Below are 24,773 nucleotides of genomic sequence, written 5' to 3' on the forward strand. Positions count from 1 at the left end.
CGGAGATCGCTGGTCAGTGCGGACTCAGTGGACCGAAGGGCCTGTTTCTGTGCTGTATCTCTAAACTAAACTAAACTCATAGGTTGTCGGTGCAAAGTTTGCACATTCTCCCCATAAGTTCTGTCCAGGTGCTGCTGCTTCCTCCCACATCCCAAAGACATGCAAGTGTGTTGATCGACAATCGGGGCCGCCCGGTGGCGCAGTGGTAGAGTTGCTGCTTTACAGCGCCAGAGACCCAGGTTCAATCCTGAATACCGGTGTTGTCTGTTGGTACATTCTCGTGGGTTTTCATCGGGAACTATGGTTTCCTCCCACACTCCAAAGACGTACAGGATTGTAGGCTAATTGGATTGGCATTAATGTAAATTGTCCCCAGTGTGTAGTATAGTGTAGTGTAGTATAGTGTAAGTGTGCGAGGATCGGTGGTCGGCACGGACTCGGTGGGCCGAAGGGCCTGTTTCCGTGCTATATCTCTAAACTGTATGTAATATCTTACTGTAGGTAAATGGTCAAAAGAAACAATCAAAGGAGACTTGATAGGCTCGTACGAGAGATAATACCTTGCAAGGAATCAGGGAAATAAAGAGAGGGATCAATGGGATTGCTCTCTTAGGAGTCAGCATGGATATGATGGGGAAAATGGTCACCTCCTGTTACATGTAAGTTAAAATCAATCGTCAGAGTGCACTTGTACCTGTGATATTTGGGAATTATAATTTTACAATAGACAATAGACAATAGACAATAGGTGCAGGAGTAGACCATTCGGCCCTTCGAGCCAGCACCGCCATTCAATGTGATCATGGCTGATCATTCTCAATCAGTACCCCGTTCCTGCTTTCTCCCCATACCCCCTGACTCCGCTATCCTTAAGAGCTCTATCTAGCTCTCTCTTGAATGTATTCAGAGAATTGGCCTCCACTGCCCTCTGAGGCAGAGAATTCCACAGATCCACAACTCTCTGACTGAAAAAGTTTTTCCTCATCTCTGTTCTAAATGGCCTACCCCTTATTCTTAAACTGTGGCCCCTGGTTCTGGACTCCCCCAACATTGGGAACATGTTTCCTGCCTCTAACATGTCCAACCCCTTAATAATCTTATACGTTTCGATAAGATCCCCTCTCATCCTTCTAAATTCCAGTGTATACAAACCTAGTCGCTCCAGTCTTTCAACATATGACAGTCCCGCCATTCCGGGAATTAACCTAGTAAACCAACGCTGCACGCCCTCAATAGCAAGAATATCCTTCCTCAAATTTGGAGAGCAAAACTGCACACAGTACTTCAGGTGCGGTCTCACTAGGGCCCTGTACAACTGCAGAAGGACCTCTTTGCTCCTATACTCAACTCCTCTTGTTATGAAGGCCAACATTCCATTGGCTTTCTTCACTGCCTGCTGTACCTGCATGCTTCCTTTCAGTGACTGATGCACTAAGACATCCAGATCACTTTGTACGTCCCCTTTTCCTAACTTGACACTGTTCCAGACGTACACTGGCCCCATCCCCGAACTCTACCTCCGCTACATCGACGACTGCATTGGTGCTACCTCTTGCACCCATGCAGAACTCACTGACTTCATACACTTCACCTCCAATTTACATCCTGTCCTTAAATATACCTGGACTATCTCTGACATCTCCCTCCCGTTTCTGGACCTCACCATCTCCATCACAGGAGACAGACTAGTGACGGACATTTACTACAAACCCACCGACTCGCACAGCTATCTGGACTACACTTCTTCCCACCCGGTCCCCTGCAAAAAGTCTATCCCCTACTCCCAATTCCTCCGTCTACGCCGCATCTGCGCCCGGGATGAGGTGTTTCGCACTAGGGCTTCCGAGATGTCCTTGTTCTTCAGAAAACGGGGCTTCCCCTCCTCCATTATAGATGAGGCTCTCACTAGGGTCTCTTCTACATCCCGCAGCTCCGTTCTTGCTCCCCCTCCCCCCACTCGCAACAAGGACAGAATCCCCCTCGTTCTCACCTTCCACCCCACCAGCCAGCGGATCCAACATATCATCCGCCAACATTTCCGTCACCTACAACAGGACCCCACCACTGGCCATATCTTCCCATCCCCTCCCCTCTCTGCGTTCCGCAGAGACCGTTCCCTCCGTAACTCCCTGGTCCACTCGTCCCTTCCTACCCAAACCACCCCAACCCCGGGCACTTTCCCCTGCAACCGCACGAGATGCAACACCTGTCCCTTTACCTCCCCCCTCAACTCCATCCAAGGACCCAAACAGTCTTTCAGGGTGAGACAAAGGTTCACCTGCACCTCCTCCAACCTCATCTATTGCATCTGCTGCTCTAGATGTCAACTTATTTACATCGGCGAAACCAAGCGCAGGATCGGCGATCGCTTCGCTGAACACCTGCGCTCGGTCCGCATTAACAAAACTGATCTCCCGGTGGCCGAGCACTTTAACTCCCCCTCCCATTCCCAGTCTGACCTTTCTGTCATGGGCCTCCTCCAGTGCCATAGTGAGGCCCGCCGGAAGTTGGAGGAGCACCACCTCATATTTCACCTGGGCAGTTTGCAGCCCGGTGGTATGAACGTCGACTTCTCCAACTTTGGATAGCTCCTCTGTCCCTCCCTTCCCCTCCTCCTTCCCAGATCTCCCTCTATCTTCCTGTCTCCACCTATATCCTTCCTTTGTCCCGCCCCCCTGACATCAGTCTGAAGAAGGGTCTCGACCCGAAACATCACCCATTCCTTCTCTCCCGAGATGCTGCCTGACCTGCTGAGTTACCCCAGCATTTTGTGAATAAATCGATTTGTACCAGCATCTGCAGTTATTTTCTTATACCATTCAAATAATAATCTGCCTTCCTATTCTTACCACCAAAGTGGATAACCTCACACTTATCCACATTAAACTGCATCTGCCATGCATCCGCCCACTCACACAACCTGTCCAAGTCACCCTGCAACCTCATAGCATCTTCCTCACAGTTCACACTGCCACCTAGCTTTGTATCATCGGCAAATTTGCTAATGGTACTTTTAATCCCTTCATCCAAGTCATTGATGTATATTGTAAATAGCTGCGGTCCCAACACTGAGCCTTGCGGTACCCCACTAGTCACTGCCTGCCATTCTGAAAGGGACCCAATTTCTAATGTTTCCCAAAACAATATGCTCTGCTGCTGACCTGCTGTTTTCTAACAAGCATAATCAGAGTAATATCCAGTCCACTGATAATTTTACTGACAAATTCACATATGTTGCGGTGAACTTTTGTTTTCTGCCCCTTAATCTTTATAACACGATTTGAAATCCTCAGAATTGCGACTCATGTGATGGGGATGCGTTCACATTCAGTCTAAAAATTGTTAGTACCCAATTTTTTTTCAAAGTCTGGTGAGGATTGTCATTGTTTTAATGTCATGAAACACCTGAACTTTATAGCTGCAGAGTCAGATCCAGCGAGAGGCAAATCTGATGGAAGAGAATAAAAAGAATTAATTCTGTAGATAGTACGAAAATTTATGCTTAGATCGGCGTTTGCTTGCACATTAACTAAGATACTGGGCTCAACCGGGTATTAAACATAGAAACATAGAAAATAGGTGCAGGAGTAGCCCATTTGGCCCTTTGAGCCGGCACTGCCATTCAATATGATCATGCCTGATCATCCAAAATCAGTAGCCCGTTCCTGCTTTTTCCCCATTTCCCTTGATTCCTTTAGCCCTCAAATCTAAATCTAACTCTTAGAACTCTTAAGGATAGTGGAGTCAGGGGATATGGGGAGAAGGCAGGAACAGGGTACTGATTGAGAATGATCAGCCATGATCACATTGAATGGTGGTGCTGGCTTGAAGGGCCGAATGGCCTACTGATGCACCTATTGTCTATTGTCTAACTTTTGTAAATATCCAGTGAATTGGTCTCCACTGCCTTCTGTGGCAGAGAATTCCACAGATTCACAAATCTCTGGGTGAGAAAGTTTTTCTTCATCTCAGTCCTAAATGGCCAACCCCTCATTCTTAAACTGTGACCCCCGGTTCTGGACTCTCCCAAAATCAGGAACATTTTTCCTGATAGAATCACCATGGGTGGTAATTAATTTAAATTCAAATAATTAAATGGATCTGCCATAAAAGACGAATAACAGTAATAGTGACCTTAGCATAACATAGTTGTTATACAAACACATTCCATTTATTAATTTCCTACAGCAAAGGAACATTGCTGCCCAGACATGCCTTTGTTGTAACTTCAGAACTATCAATGTGGTTGGCTTTTAAGTGCCAATTCAAATAGTACAGTAAACTACTCAGCTAATGAGGAAATTGGGGACGGATAACAAATGGTGCCTCTGGCAGCAGCAGAATACAAATTTAAAACGACAATGAATAAAAGGGCGGATACCTCTGCCAGGCTCATGCTTTTCACAACAGCTTTGGTAAATTAAGATTGCTGGACATTAGTTCCACTTTTACAGCTAGCTTTTCCTCTCAACTTGGGGTGCACTTGTACAGATCCCACTGAGCCTGTGATATTGGCCAGCAATCTGCGATGAAGGTAATAAAGCACTCACATTTATGAAGGAGGGAATTCAACAAAAACTTTGCAGTCAAATGATTCAATCCAGAGGTTTCTGCCTGGGATTTTCTGTCTCTCCACTGGGCTTGCTGTTTTGCAGCCCACACCAATTAATATGGATTGTTTTGATTGTGAAATGATATGTGCCCTTTTAAAGCAAACAGTAATGAACTGCTAAAGGTGGAGATATTTCCAAACCCTCAACATGATAGACCTTATGAAAGAGGTGCAACTGAGTAATTGACCCAAAACGTCACCCATTCCTTCTCTCCAGAGATGCTGCTTGTCCCGCTGAGTTACTCCAGCTTTTTGTGCCTATCTTCGGTTTAAACTGGCACCTGCAGTTCCTTCCGACACCCTTAAAACTGTTTGATTAAAGAGTGCTGATGAATAGCATGCCTCAGAACCATGTGGATGAGCACACTCCAGCAGTGGAAAATGCATCATTGGTCCAAGGACGATTCAGGACTGGCATTGCCTGGTTACATTTCCAGAGCAGTATAATTACATCTGCAAAGGTTCACAGTCACTTTCCACTCCAGAAAAATCAATCTGTTACCACATCTCAATGAACAAAACAGTGCCGCACAATCAAATTTCAAGATCAATTCTTTAAATATTGAAGTAATGCTTTTCTGAAAATTACGTAGTTTTATCAGAGTTACAAGGCACTTTCTTTATGAGGTGTTTGCAGTAAACTGCATTGTTCCAGTGAACTCTCTGGAGTTTCTGTAAACACGTACGACACCACATTAAAGTTGAACGCTCTGAATTAATTTCATTGCTGTTCTATATTCATGCATACACATAGTTGGGCATCGCAAAGCAGTAAGATGCTCGCAGTTGCATTGACTCGTGATTGCACATGTTTGGATTACAGTGTTTATTTATCCCATTGATTTACCTGGTGCTGGGAACATTAGCCTGGGATTTGCCACAGCGGTTCGTCCTACAGCAGACCTATAGTTAGACGGATTCCACCACAGTAATTAACATCTCAGATTCAGAGTAATATGGTACCGAATTGCTGCTTTTATTTATACTGTTGCTTTGAAGAATATAATTGTTTGCAGTGCCCTTTCCTCCTTATGTGGTCCAACTGCATGAAAGCCTGCAGTGTACTGCAGATATTTATGTGCCCTGAATTTAAAAGAGTCGATGGTTCTGATTATTTTGATTTGATTCAGAAGCATTCCTGGATAGCTGCATCCTTACACTGAATCCACAAGGCCAGAGAGAGATGATTGCTTGAAATGGATTATTCCGAGATCGAGCGCAGCTCAACGATCGTTTCGCTGAGCGCCTCCACTCAGTCCGCCTAAACCTACATGATCTCCCGGTGCTAAACACTTTAACTCCCCCTCCCCAACCCATACTGACCTTTCTGCCCTGGGCCTCCTCCACTGTCAGAGTGAGGCCCAATGCAAATTGGAGGAATAGCACCTCATATTTCGCTTGGTATCACAAAATGCTGGAGTAACTCAGCAGGTCAGGCAGCATCTCAGGAGAGAAGGAATGGGTGACGTTTCGGGTCGAGACCCTTCTTCAGTCTGAAGAAGGGTCTCGGCCCGAAACGTCACCCATTCCTTCTCTCCTGAGATGCTGCCTTACCTACTGAGTTACTCCAGCATTTTGTGATACCTTCGATTTGTACCAGCATCTGCAGTTATTTTCCTGCACTATCATATTTCGCTTGGGCAGCTTACAACCCAGCGGTGTGAATATTGACTTCTCTAACTTAAAGTAACCCTTACTTTCCCTCTCTCTCCATCCTTTCCCCATCCTAGTTTTCTGACTAGTCTGACTGTCCTCCTGATTAAATGTTATCTTTGTATGCTTCGTTGTCACCTTCCCCAGCTAACAATGATCTATTCTACATTTTCCTTGAGCTACATCCCCTTTGATGTCTTATTTTCACACCTTACCCTTCCATATCTCTGTGTCTCGCTTTCCCCTGACTCTCAGTCTGAAGAAAGGTCTCAACCCAAAAGATCACTCATTCCTATCCAGAGATGCTGCCTAACCCACTGATTTACTCCAGCATTTTGTGTCTATCCCCCTACAAGTATCCAAAAAAAAGTATCACAAATGACTAAAATTCATCAAACAATATGATATAGTAACTCTGTGCTTCACTGACTGTTATTACAGCTGTGGCTCTTTTGGTTTAGAATGTGAACAAGTTCTCTTTAGAAGAGCATATTTCTTTTAACAATCAAACGATCCAGTTATAAATAAAAAAAGTTCATTTCAGATCTGTTAAAATAGTCAGCTGTGCGGAGAAAAAGATTGTTTTCATTTCGTAAAATATTTTACTTCTGAAATTATGGCAAAGTAAATATACCAGTGTTCTAAAAATGTATGGCAAATCTGAAGTGGAACAGGAATAATAAATGTTGGTTTGAAAAGTGAACTGAATAACAATCATGTTCAAAGTCTTTCATCTCTAAGTATATAATATTTTGTTGATTTTACTTCTGAACTGCGCCAAAGTTCAGGGCAGCAACATTGTGAATTATATCCACAGAGACCGACAATAAACAAGTATATTAAATAACATTGGCTGCCTTTAGGGCAACTATTATAACCTTTTGGCATTGCATATTTGTCATTCTACCATTACCATCAAGCCAGTGGATCAATCCTGGTTCAATTAGGAGTGCAGAAGATAGCTGTCTCAGGCTAGGTTTAGGTTCAGGTTCAGAGTTATTACTGTCACGTGTACTGAGGCATAGTGAAAAGCTTTGTTTCGCATGCGATTCAATAAAAATCACATAATACTGTACATAAATACAATCAAGCCAAGCTCAACTACAATAGTGCGTAGGAAACATAGAAACATGGAAAAATAGTTGCAGGAGCAGGCCCTTCGAGCCATTCAATATGATCAATATGATCATGGCTGATCATCTAAAATCAGTACCCTGTTCCTACTTTTTCCCCAAATCCCTTGATTCCTTTAGCCCTAAGAGCTAAATCTAACTCCCTCTTGAAAACATCCAGTGAATTGGCCTCCACTAACTTCTGTGGCAGAGAATTCCACAGAGTCACAACTCTCTGGGCGATGTTGCAGATGTTGGTTTACACCAAAGATAGACACAAAATGCTGGAGTGACTCAGCGAGTCAGGCAGCATCTCTGGACAAAAGGAATGGGTAATGTTTCGGGTCCTGACCCTTTCTTTCGACCCAAATACAATAGGTAGAGCAAAGGAAAAGTTTCAGAATACCGAATATAGTTCCCAGCTATACTGAGATGTTTTCAAGATACAGCATGGAAACAGGCCCTTCAGCTCACCGAGTCCACGTATCCCACTTTCTCATCAAATCTCTACATACTAGGGGCAATTTTACAGGGGTCAATCAACCAGCAAACCTGCATAACTTTGTTTCAGTTTAGTTTATTGCCACGTGTTCCGAAGTACAGTGAAGAGATTTTGTTATGCGCTAACCAGTCAGCGGAAAGACAATATTGTGGCGGCTCCCAAGGGTCGGGCCATACTACTACCGACCCCTCGGCACGGGAATGGACCAGTCCCGGGAGGCGGTCCTGGACTCAGGTATAAAAGGACAAGGTTTGGGCGCCAAGCCATTCCGGCAGACTAGACCCGTCTGAGACCCACGAACCAATAAATATACCTTCCCAAAATACCTGGCTCCTTGCCTTTATCAACACGCTACAATATACAATATGATTACAATCGAGCTGTACAGTGTATAGATACATGATAAGGGAATAATGTTCACTGCAAGATAATATCCACTCAAAGATAGTCTGAGGGTCACCAATGTTGGAGGATACAGAAGCACCCGGAAGAAACCCACGCAGTCACAGGGAGAAGATGTAAACTGCACACAGACAGTATCCGACGTCAGGGTCGAACCGGGGTCTCTGGCGTTGTAAGGCAGCAGCACTACCAGCTGCACTACTGCGCTGCCCAAGTACCTGTATATAACATGAGAAAATGTGAAATGCACAAAGGTTGACATCAGTGTTTATCAATATCACGGAAAGAAACTGAACAAAATCTGCCTCGTTGGTCAGAAAATATCCTGGGAGGGCAAAGCACCTGGATTTCATCAATGTCCTTCTCCCAGCCCTCTGCGTCCATCTGAATATATTCCATCATTTTATCAGTAGGTTTTGGAGCCATTGACCTGTAAGTTCTTTGGTTCACTGTTATTCCACAAGTAATTGAGGCAGTTAACCTGGCGTCTTTCATTGACCTGAGTCGCAGAAAGGTCGTTTGTTTAAAAAAAAAATCAATTTCTTATTAAAACTGCTTCCTGTTTTCGGGAAACCTACTGAGTAATCACTTTCTGAGCTGTCAGACAGCGAGAGTGCCCTTCATTTTACTGGGGAATACCCCGCTCCACCAGTGCAAAACACTTGAGTCTGCTCCCCTTAAGAGGCTGGGTGTGATTTGCTGAGTTGCTGTCAGCCTTTGGGGCCACTCTTTAATTTCCAAACCTCCCCAGTTCCCTGAGGAATAGGCTGGAGGTCAAACCAGGGAACTATCGTTAGGCAAGAAAAAAATGACAAATGGATAATTAGTTTTTGATGAAATGTAATATGGTTCAAACCACCTGGAAGAAAGAAACACCAAGTGTCTATAGTATAAAGGCAAGGAACTTATCTTTGCTCTCAATTTGCTCTCAATTTGCTTATCCTGCCTTTAAGTAAACAATCTTTGTCTTATTGTTGGAGCAAAGACGTTTATTGTTCTTGAAAAAGTCAATTTTATTTTGTGTTAACATCCATATCTTTTCTTCTCACATTTTAAAATCGTATAGTTTTAAATTCTATACATTCCACTCACATCAGCTCGGTTCACTATTTAAAAGAAGCTATAAGCTCCAAAGGTTGATAAATGGCAAGTCTGCCTCCTTCTTCCACAGACGGGTATCACCCCCTTTGCACTAGACAATGTTTTGCCCCCCTACCTGATTGCAGACTCCCGGGGCAAGTCCGTATTGGCTTACAGATGTTAAGGCAGGATTGTCCTGGGCACAGGTGTGAAAACAAGAAGATCCTACCGCACAACTCCGCGGGGTGGCAAGGTGGCGCAGAGGTAGAGTTTCTGCCTTACAGCCCTTGCAACGCTAGATACCCGGGTTCGATCCCAACTATGGGTGCTGTCTGTACGGTGTTTGTACGTTCTCCCCGTGACCGCATGGGTCTTCTCCGAGAGATTCAGTTTCCTCCCAAACTCCAAAGACGTACAGGCTTGTAATAAAGTGTAAATTGGCCCGAGTGTGCGTAGGATAGTGTTAATGTGCAGGGATCGCTGGTCGGTGCAGACACGGTGGGCCGAAGGGCCTGTTTCTGTGCCGTATCTCTAAAACTAAAACTAAAAACTCATAGCATGGTCATGGCTGACCTACTGAGTTACTCTGGCACTTGTGTCTTTTTGTGTAAACTAGCATCTGCAGTTCCTTGTTTGTACTATATGACAAGGGGTTTATTTTAGGACATAGTTCTGCAGTAAGATATCTGCCATGATCTTATTTGATAGCAGAGCAGGCATGAAGAGATGAGTGGCATACCTCTGCTTCCATATCTTACATTCTTTGGGAATGTAAGAAGATAAGAAATGGATCTTAATACAAAAAAATTGTCATTTTCATTTATGCAACTTCATTGACTTTTTCAAGAACAAAAAAACCTTTGCTCCAAACAACTCAAACCTCCAAAGTAACATGAAGGTTATTTTTCTGTGGAATATGGGCCATCCAAGTACAAGTAACGCCCAATTTGCAGACACCCCTACATACGAATGAGTTCCCGCATTATTATTAAATTCAAAAGTTTGGCATATGTTTGTTCCTTTAAAGAGCAGAACTAGTTTTCTCCCTCTTTCTCTGCACCTTTAATAATTGTTCCTTCATATCAGTCTTGCGCGCATTTGATGCCATTCATTAGAATACTGTGGACGTACGGTTACTTCATCAAGTGATCTTTCTGTACTTTCTGATTTACGCACAAAATCGACTTGTAGACGACTTTAAAAACAGAACTCATTCATTACCCTGCCACTCCCTGAGGCTAAATATATCATACACTTTGTGTTTTATAGGTTATATATGCATATTTTATAGGTTTTTTCTCATCAGTGTGAACTTTTACATTTAAAATGGCACAAATGAGGAATTTGACACTGTCAAGAGTCAATTCAAGTCAAGAGTGTTTTATTGTCAGATGTCCTGAAATTGAACACTGACATCCTTACATTTAGCAGCACAAAAGATATGTAAACATTGTACTCTGTAAAGCCAATAATGAACAACAACAAAAATCCTGTGGGTATATATATAGATAGATAGATATATATATAGAGGAAAAAGCTGCTCCAGAACCAGGATGTTAGTTTTCAGGCTCCTGTACTTTCATTCCAATGGCAGGAGTGAAATGAGAGAGTGGCCAAGGTGATGTGGGTCCCTTATGATGCTGGCTGCCTTTTTGAGGCAGCGACTCCTGTAGATTCCTTCGAAGATGGGTGTCACCCATTATCGTGTGCGAAATGGACGATGGGAGAGAAATTTTGCGTGCTATCCCTTATGAAAGAATTGTTCCTGGGGGAAAGATTGCCGTCCTACTGAGGCTACTTGAAGAAGCGTTGGGAATTTTGAGTTTGATAACCAGCACTTTGCTTTAAAACAACCAAGCTGACATTCTCTGCTTCGTTTGTCCTTGTTCTACTGCAGCCTAATACATCGTTTTAAAGCCCAATGAGTTTAAATCTGCTTTGCAGATTTCATTCACTTCAACGTGGAGCTCTCCTCTTTATCCCAAGAGTAGATGCGATGGGATCCATTTCCCCTCCCATCACCACTTCTACCATGAAGCTGAAACTGGTTCTTAAGCAGTGCAAAGGTCACTGCATTTTTTCTGCACAGCTTCACCCCATTCAGTAGTTACCTGTAAGCTGCTTGACAACTGAGCTGAATGATTATGGGATAATCCGGTTGGAATCCTGGCTGCATTGGAGTATCCGTTTAGAATTAATAGCTCACTGATATTACAGCGAGGAGGACCGAGCCGATTTAGATTAGACACAATGGGTTGGAGTAATTCAGTGTTCAGGCAGCATGTCTAGAGAACATAGATAGATGAGTTTTGGGTCTAGACCCAGTCGGTCTGAAGAAGGATTCCGACCCAAAACATCTTATAGAAACATATAAAATTCTTAAGGGGTTGGAGAGGCTAGATGCGGGAAGATTGTTCCCGATGTTGGGGAAGTCCAGAACCAGGGGTCACAGCTTAAGGATAAGGGGGAAGTCTTTTAGGACCGAGATGAGAAAACATTTCTTCACACAGAGAGTGGTGAGTCTGTGGAATTCTCTGCCACAGAAGGTAGTTGAGGCCAGTTCATTAGCTATATTTAAGAGGGAGTTAGATGTGGCTCTTGTGGCTAAAGGGATCAGTGGGTATGGAGAGAAGGCAGGTACAGGTTACTGAGCTGGATGATCAACCATGATCATATTGAATGGCGGTGCAGGCTCGAAGGGCCGAATGGCCTACTCCTGCACCTATTTTCTATGTTTCTATGTTTCTATGTTTCTATGTTTCTATCACCCCTCCATGTTCTCCGGAGATGCTGCCTCACCCTTTGCATTACTCCAACATTTTGTCTCTTTTTTGGAATCTGGCCCAAAACATCACCTATCATGTTCTCCCAAGATGCTGCATGGCCCACTGGGTTACTCCAGGATGTTGTGCCTTTTATTGTAAACGAACTTGTTCTCCAAGTTTAGATTAGAGTTCATAAGTTACAGGAGCAGAATTAGGCCATTCGGCCATCAAGTCTACTCCGCTATTCAATCATGGCTGATCTACCTTTCACTTTCAACCCAATTCTCCTGCCTTCTTCTCATAACACCCAAACCTGTTACTAATCAGGAAGGTCCTTCTTCTTAAAGCTATATCTCCAACATCTCTTGCTGATTTCTCTGGATGTACAGCAGAAAGCATCTTTCCAAGATGCTTCACAACTTGGTTTGGCAATAACTTTGCCCAAGTCCGCAAGAAATTGCAGAGAGTTGTTAATGCAGCCCAGTCCATCACACACCAGCACCCCCACCTCCACCTCCCCCCTACCCCCTCCCCCTCCCCCATCTCCACACACTCAGACTCCATCTACCTTACTATTAAAATCACTGCCAAAAGATTCGCGCAGAGCTGGGAGAAATCTCGTTATGCAGAGAACTGTTTGACTCTGGAACATTCGACCACAGGAGCGATTATCTTTAAAAGGAAGAAACACTTAAAAATGAAGAATTTGCACGATCATGGGAGAGAATATAATATTTTATTTTTGTTTTACAAAACAGGCGCTGCACATGTACAAGTCAAATGACAGCCTTCAGTGGTGTGTCTGGCTTTAAATTATGCCGTTTAAAATACAAGTTCCTTGTTTTGCTTTTTATATTAGTCAGAAACATTTCAAATGTATCTGTGTGTGTGTGAGGCTGTGTAGTTTCAACCATGTAAAAATGTCGATCTGAATTGCTTGCCTGTGTTTGAGTTGGTTAACTGAGTACTGTGTCCTGCTTTTGACTTTTCTTTCTATTTTTAAACCGTTTCTTTGAAACAAAATGGCATGGTGGAAGGAGTATCATTTCCACACTTTCCCTCTGGGTTTTTCCAATGACACTCTCGGAGTTGCGCTTGTAAGGCTGTCAAGCTGGAATGTTCTACCCAGCCTTTGCACGTTTTGTTCCCAAACTTACATTTCCTCAAACATAATTATGGAACCAAGAGCTCAGAGCACCTCGATTTACAACATTTTTTTTTTTAAATCACTTTATTTTCCTGAATGTCAAAGCGAAATGTGCTGTTTCCCGACAAAGTGGATATACCCTGCTCAAACATAATTACTAATGTTTTAACATCCTCAAACTTCAAACTCGTTAACTTGACAGATAAAAACTAACACATATTGCAGTTTATTTGTGTAAGGTAGAGGAGAAGTATCTGTCAGGGAACAGGAGATCCACCAGGCAAACATTTATATACACTTACTTTACTTTAATTTAGTTTAGTTTAGAGATCCAGGCCCTCGGCCCACTGAGTCTGCACCGACCAGCGATCACATGTATACTGACACTATCACACACACACTAGGCACAATTTACAAATTTACCAAGCCAATTAACCTACAAATCTGTACATCTTTGGAGTGTGGGAGGAAACCGGAGATCCCGGATAAAACCTACGCAGGTCACGGGGAGAATATACAAACTCCGTACAGACAGCACCTATAGTCAGGATCGAACCTGGGTCTCTCTCGCGCTAACACTTGTTAGTTTCTTTCTTGTAGACTCTCCACGATGTAAACTGATCTAATAATTTGGCATTAAAACGACAAGAAAACTACAAGAAGTTTCACGCCCAAATTTTACTGAGTCCTTGTTTTCAGTGGCATTGCCTCATGGTGATGCAGTGCCAGGTGGGATTGTTTGTATGAATGGGTTCTTATCATTAAGCATGTTTCTTTATTAAATAAATATCTGGAAACTATTGTATGCGTTATTAAAGAATAACAAACTGCTCTTGCTGCAGTCAGCATGTTTCTGGACAATAAAACTATCACTTTCCTGTGTAGAACAATGTGTGCAGAAAAACTTAATCCATATGAACAGATCCATGCCATTTAATTCCATAACTAATGGAAATTGCAAGTGTTTTGTTTTGCAGTATTGAATTCCAGTAATAACTCCTGCATATTGTACACGCCTGTGCACTGCAGGCAAACAGAAACTGTATCAGTGGAGGCTACAACCATGTTTTCATTGGCAATTGTTGAGGAAAGAATAATATTGTGCTGGCCTTTTCAAGTAACCGCTAATCATATCTGTCCACTCAGGCAATTTACCTTACGACTAAACCATAATCTTCTGGGATTATTCCATCCTAGATGTGTTTAAAACTTTTCATTCAGTTCAGTTTCAGTTTAGTTTATTGCCATGTGTACCAAGGTACAGTGAAAAGCTTTTGTTCCATGTTAACCAGCCAGTGGAAAGACTATACATGATTACAATCGAGCCGTTCACAGTGTACAGACACATGATAAGGGAATAACGTTTAGTGCAAGATAAAGGCAGTAAAGTCCGATCAAAAATAGTCCGATAATAGTTCAGGACTCTCTGGTTGTTTGCCACTTATTCTTCACAAAGGAACTTGCCTGAAGATTTCTTCATATACTGATACGTAGTTCTCCTTTGGAGCTGATGTCCTATAGTAAACCACACAGAAAGGAAATATAAATATCCATATTCGTATGACATTCAACTAGATTGGAACTTGTGGGAGAGCCTAGGACTAGAGATCACAGCCTCTGAATTAAAGGACGTTCTTTTAGGAAGATGAGAAGCAATTTCTTTGGTCAGAGGGTGGTGAATCTGTGAAATTCTTTGCCACAGAAGGCTATGGAGGCCAGGTCAATGGATATTTTTAAAGGCAGAGAAAGATAGATTCTTGATTAGTACGGGTGTCAAGGGTTATGGGGAGAAGGCAGGAGAACGGGGTTAGGAGGGAGAGAGAAATCACCCATCATTAAATGGTGGTGTAGACTTAATGTCCTAATTCTGCTCCTATCACTTATGACCGATGGAACAAGCTGAACAAAAAGACAATACTTTGAGATTTAATGGTAAAATAGAACTGTCCTTATTGTGCAACAGAAAAGAAATGTATACTTTTCTGTTATATTGGCAAAATGTTCAAGATGAAAACATACTTTATTAATATGAACAAAATGTGGAGAAGCCAAATGCAAATTCAGTCCTCACATGTGACCATGGGCTTTATGTTCCCTGCCAAATTTCTTACTGTGAATTTAATTTGAAGTAAAATTCCAAGCTCCTCGTGCAAAAGTTGTTTCCATATTCAATCTATCCCAAGTCCTTGAATGTTATTACTGCAGAAACAAAGATCTGCAGATGTTGGTTTACACCAAAGGTAGACACAACGTGCTGGAGTAATCCAGCGGGTCAGGCAGCATCTCTGGAGGAAAAAGGATAGGTGATGTTTCAGGTTGGGACCCTTTGTCAGACTGAACGTAGGGAGTGAGGGAGGGGAGGTGAAGAGCTGGAGGCGAGAACTGGTCAGGACCTGCCACAAATGACCTTGGGCAGGGCGGTACCTGGTAGGTCCATTTTTGGCTAGGGAAGGTGTGATCTCGAGAGTAACAACATAGAGAACTGTGGAACTGATAGAGGAAGGACTAGGGTGGAGGAAGGGGGCAAAGATTTCACTGCTCTCAGCTGACAATTCATCTCCATCTGGTCTGTCTCAGAGTACTGGGCACTGCAATGTGTGCGTGTTCACTCTGACACCAGTAGAAATGATTGTAATCGGGTGCAAGCAGAAGTATTTATTGGTCTGATATCATAGATGATTATCACAACTCAGACTTGATGGAAATATAAGCATAAAATGGATTCATTTGAAGTGCCTGATATTTGTAACTTTAGCATGCTATTGCTCACCAGGTGCACGAACTTAAGATAGATGTGACCATAATGTTAAGGCCGTGGTTTGATTATTGAGTAACCTGATTGGGATTTCCTGATGCAAGCAATTTAATTGCTGTCAGCCTAAAGGTATATTTAGAAATAAATGTCTGTTTTCATTGCCTTGTGCCTCCTGTATTCATGCTGACAGTGACTAAGATGCTGTTTATTTTAAAACAGGGCAGCCAGACAGTTCTCTGCATAATTAACTTGTGCTGACATACCTATTACATGAATATTACAGTCCAATGAATGGAAATCAGGATTAGACAAAGAATTTTCAACACTTACCCATCCATTTCTTCCTTATTTCCCAAAAGATGAAATGGACCAAGCCTCAGATGCGTTCTGTTTACTGGCTTTACTGACCTGACTTCGTTACTGGCTTTCTCTCAGAGGGTGGTGAATCTGTAGAATTCTTTGCCACAGAAGGCTGTGGAGGCCAAGTCAATGGATATTTCGAAGGCGGAGAATGGTCGATTCTTGATTAGTACGAGTGTCAGGGATTATGGGAAGGCAGGAGAATGGGGTTAGGAGGGAGAGATAGATCAGCCATGATTGAATGGTGGAGTAGATTTGATGGGTCATAATTAATTACAATTAACTGTAATTCTGCCCTGAACACTTATGATCTTATGACGTTGCATTAAACATTATTCCATGTATCTATACACTATAAATGGTTTGATTGTAATCATGTATTGTCTTTCTTGCTGACTGATTAGCATGTGACAATAAACTGAACTGAACGGAACTGTTTGACTATTAACCAACCAAATTTCAGAGGTTATTAATGTCACAATAGTGTGAGGCACTTTTCACATTCAAAGCTAAATAAAAACAATAATCGGCATGATATTTCATCATGGACTCATCGGGTGTGAGTCCATAATAGGTTTAATTCCCAATGTTAGACTATTAATGGTGATTTCCCAACAGACAGTTTGGCTTTGTGCCATGCATGGTTTTACAAATGGGATGGAAAAGTTATAAAATAGAAATCGAAAATAAAGAAATGTTATCAGAGAATTGATTATGAATTAAAAAATTAACTGTGATTTCCTTTCTAAAATTTTAACTGTAACTATTGAGGACCAGAGGACATAGGTTTAAGGTGAAGGGGAAAGGATTTATTAGAAATCTGAGGGGGTAACTTTTTCACACAAAGGGTGGTGGGCGTATGGAACGAGCCTCCAGAGGAGGTAGTTGAGATAGGGACTATCGCAATGTTTTAGAAACAGTTAGATAGGTACATAGATAGGACAGATTTGGAGGGATATGGGCCAAACGTGGGCAGGTGGGACTAGTGTAGCTGGGACATGTTGGTCAGAGTGGGCAAGTTGGGCCAAAGGGCCTTTTTCCACACTGCATCAGTCTTTGACTCTATGAGTATGGACTGCCTGACATTTGACTGTAAAACACTCTTGACTCTTCAATTTGATCACAATAAAACAAAGCGCTGGAGGAACTCAGCGTGTCCAGCAAAGGGAATGGACCCATTCAGACTGAAAAAAGATCCAAACCCAAACATCATCTGCCCATCCCCTCCACGGATACTTCCTGAGGTCCTCCAGCACTTTGTTTTTGCTGCTCAAGTTCCCAGCATCTGCAGCATCTTGTTTCTCTTGGGCTTGATCACTGTCTTTTGTGAGTCAACTGACTTCATCTATTGTAATGGGAACAATCTATTTGGCTCAGTGTGTTCCTCAACCAAGTGAGAAGAAATTCATCAAAGCCCTGGAGCTGACCAGCATCGAGCAATCCCTCACAGGGAGTGCAAATGTTGGATAAAGAAATGGTAGAGCTCGGCACTTGATTAGCTTGCCAACAGTTACAAGAGGAGAACATTTCTCCCGACAGTAAAGCAGAGAGCAGCCTACACTCAGGAGAAGACCAGCCAGCTAAACAATTGCCAGTAGCTGGAGAAAGATAAATATTCAATGGAAAGAATCCTTTAAAAAAGGATAAACACACCCTCCACCAGTGTATTTTGCAGACTGGGCCCTGGCACGTGAGAAAGAGTTTGCATTAAATACAGCTTGGTTTTAGTTTTCGAAATACAGCGTGGAACAGGCTCTTTGGCCCACCGAGTCCACGCCAACCATTAGCCACCCGTACATTAATTCTATCCCGCACAAAGAACAATTTACAGAAACCAATTAGCCTACAAACCTGCACATCTTTGGAATGTGGGAGGAAATCGGAGCACCCGGAGGAAACCCACATGGTCTTATCGAAACGTATAAGATTATTAAGGGGTTGGACACGTTAGAGGCAGGAAACATGTTCCCAATGTTGGGGGAGTCCAGAACAAGGGGCCACAGTTTAAGAATAAGGGGTAGGCCATTTAGAACTGAGATGAGGAAAAACTTTTTCAGTCAGAGATTTGTGAATCTGTGGAATTCTCTGCCTTAGAAGGCAGTGGAGGCCAATTCTCTGAATGCATTCAAGAGAGAGCTAGATAGAGCTCTTAAGGATAGCGGAGTCAGGGGCTATGGGGAGAAAGCAGGAACGGGGTACTGATTGAGAATGATCAGCCATGATCACATTGAATGGCGGTGCTGGCTCGAAGGGCCGAATGGCCTCCTCCTGCACCTATTGTCTATTGTCTATTGGTCATAGGGAGAATGCACAAGCTCAAATGTATTTTATTGCCACGTGTAACAATTAAGGTACAGTGAAATTCGATTTATCACACAGTCATACTAAAAAGAAGCAACAAGACACTCAACTACATAAAAGTTAACATAAACATCCACCACAGCGGATTCCCCACATTCCTCACTGTGATGGAAGGCAATAAAATCTCATCTTCTTCACTCTTTATAGACAGCAGTCCATACAGACAGCACCCATAGCCAACGTCGAACCCGGGTCTCTGGCGCTGTGAGGCACCAACTCTACCGCTGCACCATTGAGCCGATTGATGGATAAGATTAGGAACGTGACAAATTTGTGCAATACACACTTTACTGTTACTTTATGATTCAGTGTGTTAAATGCTCAATCATTTGGTTTGCAGGATGGTTAACGGCAGTATTACAAAAATTGTAAGCGAGGGTGTGTGTGTCTTTGGCACAGCTTTCAGCTGACATATGCAATACCTGTATGTGTCTTTATCCACATATGCACCAGTCGCTTAGTTAAGGGTTGTGACAGATTGCTCACGGTTGTAGCAGACTCTACTTGATGGAGTCTGAACGTTTGTGAAGCTCAGACTAATCCTTTGTTAGGGTTATCATTTCCAAAATGTGTTCCAAGACAGTGCTTCCAGCTGTTCAGTCTTGCCACAGGGACAACTTTAATTAGAGTTTGTTTTGGATGAAAATGATTCCACTTGGCACAGGGTTTTCTTTTGCAAAAAATGGCCTTTAATTGTGTTTTGCTCTTTCCTAGCTCCTTCTCTGGTCACAGTGATTAAGAAGGACTGGACAACCCGAAACAGCATTGCTCTCTCTTGGCAAGAGCCCGAACACCCGAATGGGATCATATTAGACTACGAGGTCAAGTTCTATGAGAAGGTGGGAAAATGAATAAAATTCAGTGTTCAGCTACTGTACAAAGAAACCCACTGTGTGTAGGAAATTATCTCTCACAAAACTTCAATGAACAGCCGTTCTTTCTTCTGTTCTTGTGATTAATTTGTCTCATATGCACTTACGAACCAGAGCCTTGGATCTGATCCTCCTCTTTGGTAAGAATGTTTTGTTTTGAAATGTTTGGTTTCATTTCATACAATGTTCTTCAACACACCGAGTGTGGGCGTTGAGAGTGGGGAAATTAGTGGGAAAGAAAGAACTGGCTTCACTTCTAATCTCAGCCAGCTCGTCTCAAAGGGGAAAGGATTTCCTTTGAAAGCCGTCTGCAGCCAAATCATAAATGTTTACATTGGAAATGCCAGTTCTGTTATGACAAAGAAAGGGCACAAAGAAAATTATCCGACATTATCTCAGTCAATCCAGTGGCCCTTGTTTTACTGCTCCTGCACTCCTTCTCTTCGACAGTACAAAGAACAGATTGCGTCCCTTTTAATTTACACAGGTTCTGTCTTGTTTTAAGGATTCAGTACCGAGCTTCAGATCTCGAGGGTAGCATTTTACCATGCAATTTATGAGCAGGAATGTAATTAGAAGGTAATAACTTTGCTTGCAGATCTGCAATTAATAATGTAATGCAAATACAAAGGGATAACCTGTAATTACGGGAGCTGCAATTAACAACGTATGGTGTAAAGGTTAATCAGTCACCATAACTAAGCAGTCCACTGAAGCCACAAAACATCACGATTGTGCTTTTCTTTATACCACTCCCACAGCAGTCTATCTCTGTCACTCCTCTCCTCAGCTCTCTTGTGCACCGTCTGACAAGGTCTGTTTTAGCTGACGACAGACATTTTCTGTTTCCCAATTGCGATGCACTTTATTATCTTGTGACAATGTCAATATTCAGTCATAGTGCTCCCTTTTGCTTATTACAAAGCCTCAGCCAGACCCACACCTATCAATTCTCATCAACTAAGTGTGTAACCATCAGCTAATGTCCAATAGTTTCTGCACAATGAATGTGAATAATGTTCAGCCTCCGTGTTTTTATCGAGGAATCATTATAATTAATGGGGATTCTGGATATTGCACATTCAGAAAATTCAGATAGCAATTTTACTGGACCATATAAAATAGCATAAACAGATATGACTTAAGGTGAACATTAACATGTTTTTTTTCTTTTAAATACTGCAGATAAATCAGTTTAATGGTCACAGGCTTGCAATTTTATTTGAAGAATGCTATCAATAGCTTTGTTTCTCGAGTGTTTTTACCCAAGAATGAACCGTATGATCACAGCAGCTTTGCAGTGTGGAAGGAGTTTATTTGGCCCACTGAGACCATGCCAGTGATCTGGGTATTCCCATTCCTCAACTCTTTCCCATTGGATTTGGAATTTTTTCCTCCTTCACACATTCATCCAGCTCCTTTTTTAAAGCCATAATTAAATCTACTTTCACCAATCTTTCTGGTCGGGAATTCTAGATCACGGGTGTTCTCCATGAGAAAGCATCTTATCATGTCCTCCTGATTCTTTCACCCATCATCCTGGCCGGCACGGTGGTGCAGTGGTAGAGTTGCTGCCTCACAATGCCAGAGACCCAGGTTCCATCCTGACTATGGGTGCTGTCTAGTACGGACTTTGTGTGTTCTTCCGGTGACCCATGTGGGTTTTCTCCGGGATCTCTGGTTTACTCCCACGTTCCAAAGATGTACATGTTTGTAGGCTAATTGGCTGGGTAAAATTGTAAATTGTCCTTAGCCAGTGTGGGATAGTGTTAGTGTATGGGTTTTCACTGGTCAGCGTGGATTCGGTGAGCTGAAGGGCCTGTTTTCGTGCTGTATCTCTAAACGAAACTAAAACCGTACTCCCTGGTCCCTACCTTTGCATCGAAGGGATCATATTGTTCCATTTATTTTGTCTAGATCTGTCTTGATGTTAAACATTTTCAATACATCACTACTCAATCTGAGCTGAAGTATTCTAGTGAATCAGTTCTATAGACTCCTTCTAGGCTTTCTTTCAGTGGTGTGGGCAAGTTGGGCTGAAGGGCTTGTTTCCACACTGTGACTCCATGACATTATGACTCCATTCATTTCTCCTAAGTACTGTCTATATCTCTCGTTCCCCTTGCCTGACTCTCAGTCTGAAGAAGGGTCTCGACCCGAAACGTCACTTATTCCGTTTCTTCAGAGATGCTGCCTGACCCGTTGAGTTACTCCAGCATTTTGTGTCTATCCTCTATTACAGAAGTGTCCTAACTAATTTCAGGCAGCCATGCCTATTTACTCCAATACTAATGAATCTCAGTGCATAAAAGAGCTAGGCTGAGCTGATTTGGCCAAACACACAGACTTATAATTGCTTTTTACATGATTTGACCCATTGATTCTAGCATGGATTTGGCCAGGTACAGAATTCCTATGGTTTTTAAATCATCTTTGCAACCTGTGTGTCATCTTCAAAGACTATTGCAGATTAATAGAATGGTATTTCTGTTTCTGAATCCCCTTTAAAATTATACCTTTTATTTTGTATCATTTTATTGCTCTTCCAATCGAAAACTGTTAGTTAATACTTCTTCGTATTAAAGCCCATCTGCCTTGTGTCCAATCCTTCCTCCAGTCTTATCGTCATGTATCTCAGCCATCTCAGTGTTTTTATGTTATTTCAAAATTAATAAAGTATAGTGCCCACCTAATGCCCTCGCAGAAAATGAGAAATTATTCTAGAATCAAGAATCATAAACTCTTGCCCACTTGCCCACACTGGCCATCAATGTCCCAGGTAACTAGTCCCATGTGCCCGCACTTGGTCCTTATCCCTCCAAACCTGTCCTATCCATGTACCTGTCTAACTGTTTCTTAAACGATGGGATAGTCCCAGCCTCAACTATCTCTTCTGGCAGCTTGTTCCATACACCCACCACCAAAGTTACCCCTCGGATTCCTATCAAATCTTTTCCCCTTCACCTTGAACCTATGTCCTCTGGTCCTCGATTCCCCTACTCTGGGCAGGCGACTCTGTGCCTGATCTATTCCTCTCATGATTTTGTACACAATAGCGGAACAATGAAATTCTTACTTGCTGCAGCTTAAAATGCCTGTAATCCAATAACACGCAGATAATATATAACAATTAAAAATACAACAAATTAATAACTGTAATACTTGGGAACCAAAATAGTGCAAACATCAAGTCTGTAGAGCAACTACAGGCACAGTCCATAGCAGATCATAGGTTAGTGCTGAGGTTAGTGTTAAGTGGTGTTCAAGAGCCTGATGGTTGCGAAGAAGAAACTGTTCTTGGACCCAGTGGTCACCTTCAGGTACCTTTTTCCTGATGGCAGTAGCGAAATGAGACCGTGATCAGAGGGTCTTTGATGATATTGACCGCCTTTTTGGGCCATCCCTTGGACGGTGGGGAGGTCAGCACCAGTAATGGATCAGGCCCTGTCTACCACTATGTAGTCCTCATTGCCTGACCTTGAGCAGAAATGTTCAATCATCATTACAACAGTATCACAGGAGCAAACTAATACATTTTATCCTAGCGTTGATCGTATTTATAAGATAATTAAATGACTCCCACCAGGACCAACAAAGGATCTTCAGGCCTATGGTGAAAATGGCATTAAATTCCAAATTAATTGCTTCGGTTCATAAAAAAACCTAATAAACACAACGTTATTTCAAAATCAGAGGAATCTAATTGGGTTTATACTTACTCAGTCTTATGTTTAATTGTGTTGGGGTGCCCCTGATTCTCATAAGATCCAATATAATTATTTGTTATTTCTAGAATCTAAAGTTGCAAAGTGCTATTCACAGAAGCTAGCTGCAAGTTAGTCTGTTTACATCACACTCCAACTGCGACAATAGCTAATGTATAGGACAAAGTTTGTGGCAAAAGACTACATTGAATAGAGGTAGACTCAAATGCTGGAGTCCCTCAGCGGGATAGGCAGCATCTCTGGAGAGAAGGAATGGGTGCCTTCTTCAGTGTTTCCACACACTTTAAACTGAGAAAGGGAAATGTATTATTGCTAAGGCAAGTCATGGTGATGACTTGAAGGTATAAAGTGCTTTGCTGCCACTAAATTACTGAAATACATTCAGTGATGTTATATAGCCAAACCGATAGTACACAAGAGATAATGCCAGTTATTTTGTGTTGTCATCGTGCCATAGAATCATAGAGAGATAGAGCGTAGAAACAGATGCTTCGGTTCACCAAGTCCATACAGACCATCAGCCATGCATTTACATATCCTACACTGAAACCTTGTATTTATTTTGTAGATTCATAGAATCATCTTACACAGAAATAAGCTATTTCCCCCTACTCGTCTATGCCAGTCAAAATGTACGTCTACACTAGACCTCTCTCCTCATGTTTGACCCATATTCCTCGAAACCTTTCCTCCTGTCCAAATGTCCCTTAAATTTAGTTATTAATACCTGCAAGTTCATCCCACATTCATTGTCATCCATTCCTCCCCCCCCACCCACCCTAATCACCCACACCCCACTAGGGGCAATTTACAGTGGCCAATTAAGCTATCAACTAACACGCACTTCTTTGGGATGCGCGAGGAAACAGGAACACCTGGAGAAACCCAAGCAACAGCTGGAACATGCAAACTTCACACATTTCACACTTGAGATCATGATTAAACCCGGGTCTCTAGCGCTGCTGGCAATGGCTCCTACCAGATTCTCTTTGGAATATGCTGGGTGACTCCATATTTTCTTTGAATTGAGTGTTGGAATCTTTCACAGACGCCCTGCAGTCTGTACAAAGTTTGAACGTTTGACCGTGTGGGTTTTCTCCAAGGGCTTCGTTTTTCTCCCACATTCCAAAGACGTACAGGTTTGTAGGTTAATTGGCTTTGGTAAAAATTGTAAAATGTCCCTCGTGCGTGTAGGATAGTGTTAGTGTGTGGGGATCACTGGTCGGCGCGGACTCGGTGGGCCGAAGGGCCTGTTTGCACGCAGTATCTAAAGTCCAAAGTAAAGTCTAAACTCCGTCACAATGAGTCACGGTAAAATTTGTTTAAAAACCTACAGAATCATTGAAGTTAATGTAATGAAGGGGACCCACTGACTCATCCTGTTTATGCTAATATATTACTTCATTATTTAATTCATTGACTGGAAA

The 24,773-nt window shown here is 42.5% G+C and overlaps 1 protein-coding gene across 3 annotated transcripts in view; it reads left to right on the forward strand.

Moving 5' to 3' along the window:
- Nucleotides 1–24,773, forward strand: part of epha3 (eph receptor A3) — a 251,299-nt gene that overhangs the window by 154,323 nt on the left and 72,203 nt on the right. For all 3 annotated transcript variants that reach the window (XM_078409603.1, XM_078409605.1, XM_078409604.1), the window contains exon 6: nucleotides 19,464–19,588. In XM_078409603.1, the coding sequence (XP_078265729.1) occupies nucleotides 19,464–19,588 (125 nt within the window). The remainder of the gene's footprint in view (nucleotides 1–19,463; nucleotides 19,589–24,773) is intronic.

This window comes from Rhinoraja longicauda, chromosome 12, assembly GCF_053455715.1.
Source record: "Rhinoraja longicauda isolate Sanriku21f chromosome 12, sRhiLon1.1, whole genome shotgun sequence".
NCBI classification, from domain to species: domain Eukaryota; kingdom Metazoa; phylum Chordata; class Chondrichthyes; order Rajiformes; family Arhynchobatidae; genus Rhinoraja; species Rhinoraja longicauda.